At 44.5% G+C, this 5,354-nt stretch overlaps 1 protein-coding gene across 3 annotated transcripts in view; it reads left to right on the top strand.

The window, feature by feature from the left end:
* The first annotated feature begins 973 nt into the window (after window positions 1–973).
* Window positions 974–5,354, top strand: part of LOC308103441 (C-1-tetrahydrofolate synthase, cytoplasmic-like) — an 8,710-nt gene continuing 4,329 nt past the window's right edge. For 2 of the 3 annotated variants that reach the window (XM_080453408.1, XM_080453406.1), the window contains exons 1-4: window positions 974–1,348; window positions 3,014–3,116; window positions 3,773–3,857; window positions 5,224–5,283. In XM_080453408.1, coding sequence (XP_080309534.1) covers window positions 1,339–1,348; window positions 3,014–3,116; window positions 3,773–3,857; window positions 5,224–5,283 — 258 coding nt within the window. In that variant the 5' untranslated portion in view covers window positions 974–1,338. Of the gene's footprint in view, window positions 1,349–1,966; window positions 2,053–3,013; window positions 3,117–3,772; window positions 3,858–5,223; window positions 5,284–5,354 lie in introns of those variants that run through there. The other variant, XM_080453407.1, reaches the window with a different exon arrangement.

The raw sequence follows: 5,354 nt of genomic DNA on the forward strand, positions 1-5,354 counted from the left end.
TGTGTGTGTGTGTGTGTGTGTGTGGTGTGTGTGTGTGTGTGTGTGTGTGTGTGTGTGTGTGTGTGTGTGTGTGTGTGTGTGTATGTTGTGTGTGTGTGCGTGTGTGCCCCGTGCATTCTTGCACATGTATGTGAGCAGTGTTGGGGTCATTACAAGAAATGCCCTTCCTTCCTTCTCTTTCTAACATAAACGGGGGTCATTACTCGTTACTTAATACAGGGCTTAAGGGCGTTAATATTTAACAAATAAAATAATACGTTTACAAAATCATGCACTCAGATTTCAGGAAGTAAAAACTAAGAGGACCAATCAGGGAGAGGAGAGGAGAGGAGAGAGAGAGAGAGAGAGAGAGGAAGAGAGAGATGAGGAGAGAGAGAGAGAGAGAGAGAGAGAGAGAGAGGGAGTGGGAGGAAGAGAGGGAGGGAGGGAGGGAGGGAGGGAGAGAGAGAGAGAGAGAGAGAGAGAGAGAGAGAGAGAGAGAGAGAGAGAGAGAGGGAGTGGGAGGAAGAGAGAGAGAGAGAGAGAGAGAGAGAGAGAGAGAGAGAGAGATAGAGAGAGAGAGAGAGAGAGAGAGAGAGAGAGAGAGAGAGAGAGAGAGAGAGAGAGGGAGTGGGAGGAAGAGAGAGAGAGAGAGAGAGAGAGAGAGAGAGAGAGAGAGAGAGAGAGAGAGAGAGAAGAGAGAGAGAGAGAGAGAGCGAGGAGAGAGAGAGGGAGTGGGGAGGAAGAGAGAGAGAGAGAGAGAGAGAGAGAGAGGAGAGAAGAGAGTGAGAGAGAGAGAGAGAGAGAGAGAGAGAGCGAGAGAGAGAGAGAGAGGGAGTGGGAGGAAGAGAGAGAGAGAGAGAGAGAGGGAGAGAATGGGGGGAGAGGTGAGAGAGGGGGAGGGAGGGAGGGAGAGTGAGAGAGGGAGGGAGGGAGGGAGAGAGAGGGAGAGAGTCAGCCTGACATTTTCTTTGACCAACAGAATGAGCAGAAATAAAGCATGTCCCTCCTTTCCTCTCCTGCACATAAACAGCAGACTTTTTTCCCTCTTTCCTAGTAAGAACGACAACTGTTCCTTCACCCCTGTTAAGGACGACAAACTTTCTTCTCCTCTATTATGAACGATAGATTCCCTTTCTCTTGTATAAAGAACAGAGTGTGAAAAGAGTGTTTCTGCTCAGACACAGTTTCAGGAGGAAAACACTTTAAGCTGCCAACTACATTCCAGGGAACTCCCCGTGGAACTGTGGAATCTGATTGGACGAAGAAACTGTGGAATCTGACTGGACAGAGAAAACTGCGTAATCTGACTGGACAGAAGAACCGGGGAAACCGATTGGACAGAGGTTAACTCGTCTAATGAGCCACTGTGAGTTACAGTTGAACTTTGAACCCCTCACCTCAAGCCAGGTCAAGTGTTTAGTTTGATCTAATTTAATGTAAATGTAATTACTTCTGATTAATTATAACTAGGATGATTTCAGTTTTACTGGCACATTAATAAAAGGTCATACAGTAGCAAAGGGATTACCATTCCTAAAGCCATCTGAAAACTTAGAAATGTGATGCATACAGTAAATGAATAAATGTCAGCTGATGAAAACATCTCATATAACATAACGAGAAAAAAAGCAACAGCAATCTATTGGAGACAAGTTGTGTGACCTCTAGATGTCACACAGGTGTGTGTGTGTGTGTGTGTGTGTGTGTGTGTGTGTGTGTGTGTGTGTGTGTGTGTGTGTGTGTGTGTGTGTGTGTGTACTGATAAGGATTTAGTAACTTGCACCTAGACCATTCCAGAGCAGGCAGGAATTCTGTGGGAAAATCTGGATGCCGCTCAACTGCCACGCACACACGCACGCACGCGCACACACACACGCACACACACACACACACACACACACACACACACACACACACACACACACACACACACACACACACACACACACACACACACACACACACACACACACACAGGGTTGCAGTCCAGCAGTAGTATTCGTGGAGCATATTGTGGTGTAGTAGTGACTGGACGGAACAGCAAACTTCAACTGAATTTAAACCAACAAGGTAAGTAGTTCATATGTCTCACTCTGCTACATGTTATAAAGTCCTTTATGGGATGTTGTTGTGAGCTTATGATTCATCTGACTGCACTTTGGCTTGTTTGTTTATGAATGAAGGACTATTTCAGTTCATGACTATGTGTGTGACTGTGTTTTGCTGTAATGATTAACATTTGATTTAATCCCAATGTGCTGAGTGTTTGGCTGAACATTGGCTAAACTCTCTCTCTCTCTCTCTCTCTCTCTCTCTCTCTCTCTCTCTCTCTCTCTCTCTCTCTGATGATGTGTCAGTCCCAGATGGCTCGGGGTATTTTATTTCGCAAATTCCTGCAGAGTTCCCATTCTGAACCTGGGATAGTCAGGGAATTTCATTCAAAAATAAAAGCCACGCCTGGTTAATTTATATGCAATAAGAAAACGTGGAAAGTGTTGTAAAGATGGTGCTGGACGGTGTGATTGGCTGCTCATCTATGTAGCATGTTTGCACATAGCATAAACAATGCAAACAAAGCAAAACAAAGAGAGTGGGAACCGTTTGATCTGTGAAGTCTGTGTAACCTTTTCATATGACAAAAGTATAATTTTTTAATATATATATATATGATCTTTCACTGGTATATTTCTTTCAAAATAACCATTGAACATAAATGTGTTATTTTGACAACTTCTCCAAACACAATTTTTGTTCGTGAATGTCTGCCCATGCAGACACTCGCGCCAACCAAGCATTTTGTTTTGGAGTGGTACATCCGTGCATGGGTTTGTTATTTTGAACTGAATTCTGGGAATTGCGGTTCAATCAGACCGTAGACAGAGCAGCGGTGTCAACAGAAAGACTACTAAAATGCATTGTGATATGGTATGACTTGAGCAAGGCATTAACCAACCAGCAGGGTTAAGGGTTCAATTCCACGGCTCTGTCTTTCTGTGTGTGCTCATCATCAGTCTGTCCTTGTGTCTTTCAGCCATGCTGTCCTCTGCGGGCTTCACGCTGCGTCGCTGGGCCTCTGGGTGCCAAAGAGGCCGGCGCACCGTGGCCACCGTTATCTCTGGCAACAAGACCTCCCAGTGAGTACACTACTTCCTGCTTGTGTGCTCCCAGTGAGTACACTACTTCCTGCTTGTGTGCTCCCAGTTAGTACACTACTTCCTGCTTGTGTCCGGTGTTGGACACAAGCACGCTCGCCCACGGTAGGAGACACAAAGAGTCTCCTTTGTGTCTCCTACCGGAACCACTGCCTCCTGGTCCGCCGGTCATCAAATTATTGGCTTAGGAATGAGACAAAACAAAAAAATATCCATGAATTCAAGTCTCCATGGGGTGACCAATCGATAGAAAAAAAAGATTTTTGTTGGGGTGAACTATCCCTTTAAGCCAACAACTTATATTCCATAGTAGGAGATGTCACATGTGGAGAAAAAAACAGATCTACAAGCTATCAACACGTTGTGATGTGACATCTGTCTGTCTGTCTGTCTGTCTGTCTGTGTGTCTGTGTGTCTGTCTGTGTGTCTGTGTGTCTGTCTGTCTGTCTGTCTGTCTGTCTGTCTGTCTGTCTGTCTGTCTGTCTGTCTGTGTGTCTGTCTGTCTGTCTGTCTGTCTGTCTGTCTGTCTGTCTGTCTGTCTGTCTGTCTGTCTGTCTGTGTGTCTGTGTGTCTGTCTGTCTGTCTGTCTGTCTGTCTGTCTGTCTGTCTGTCTGTCTGTCTGTCTGTCTGTCTTACAGACTGGTCAGAGAGAGGCTGAAGAAAGACGTGGAGAAGATGAAAAAGGAGGCTCCAGGCTTCAGACCAGGACTTGTAGTATTACAGGTAATACCATTACTACTACTACTACTACTACTTGATGAATTGAATACATAGGACCACAATGGAAACAAGTGGTCGTATCTTTTAACTGCACTAGCTGTACTGTTTGCAATTTGTTAATAAAGTATTCAATCAATCAATCAAACTACTACTACTACTACTACTACTACTACAGTCCAATATTATCTAACTGATCAAACATGGGGAGCAACATTTTAGTGTGTAGAGCGTGATGATGTGTGTGAGAGCCTGACATCTGCTATCAGTATGACCATGTTTACTCAGCCTGTCCAGTTCCACACTGCCCTGACGCTACTGTCCCCTGACCCCAGCACCCTCTGGACTCACAGTATTCTACTGACCTCTATCTTTCTAGTAACATTGATTGATCGATGTGTGAGTTATCTTTTTTTTCTAGTGGCCATTCCAGACATCGTTCTGCCTTGTGTTGTGTTGTGTTGTGTACCCCAGAATTAAAAGGTATCCTTAATTGTTATTCACCATCTTTTATACACAACTTTATATAAAGTTATGTGACCCCCACATCCCCAACAGAGAAACAGAGTTGTGTGGTCATTGCTCTGGGTCGCTAGCTGAAGCACTGCTAGGCATGCCAGGCATTATTTTATATCATAGCAGACAGTGGACCATGGACCCTCTATCAACACAAACTGTTGCCGCAGTGGAAAGTGTGTGTGTGTGTGTGTTTGTGTGTGCGTGTGCGTGAGCGTGTGCGTGTGCGTGTACAGTGAGACATAATACATTACTTGTATAATAAATAAAAAGATTAGTACACAACATGGTACTGTGAACACACACACACACACACAAAGGCTTAATTTGTGCAGTGGCGTGGCAGTGAAACAGACATTCCTTGCTAAAATCATGGTTTTACGAAGGGTACGAGTTACTGTGACCGACCTTAAACGTGGCGCATAAATGATCGGTATCAATTGATCATGGTATCGCAGCAACAGCTTACAATGAAGCACACAGCGAGCCAAGCCGCCATCTTACGACATACTGTGTAGTCTGTTAGGCTACGCATCATATCGCAGCTCAAAAGTTGCACAAAATGACATCATTAGATCAATTCATTGTAATCAGCGAGTTGCTACGGCTTGTAAAAAGCCTCCGACTTTGTAAATAATGTGAATAAACTGTACATTACAAGCACAGTGTGCTGTCATGGACATGGAGAGAGAGTTTTGTTTGGGGGGCCGTTGACACTCAGGGTTCCTTGAGACCCTTACAGGTCTGTAACCACTGGTCTAACGTCTTGGCAGAGACTGTATGCTACAGGATATGTTATTTTATATGATATGTAAGTCTATGATATATTTAATGGATGTATTCCTTTTGATTGCAGGTGGGAGACAGAGATGACTCCAACCTCTACATTAGCATGAAGCTAAAAGCAGCCGCAGAGGTACAACCTAACACATGGAATAACATAAGGTTGCTGTTATGTCAGGCAGATACCTCCTGGCTCCATAATGT

Source organism: Gymnoscopelus braueri (genome assembly GCF_963280865.1).
Source record: "Gymnoscopelus braueri genome assembly, chromosome: 16".
Classification (NCBI taxonomy): Eukaryota; Metazoa; Chordata; class Actinopteri; order Myctophiformes; family Myctophidae; genus Gymnoscopelus; species Gymnoscopelus braueri.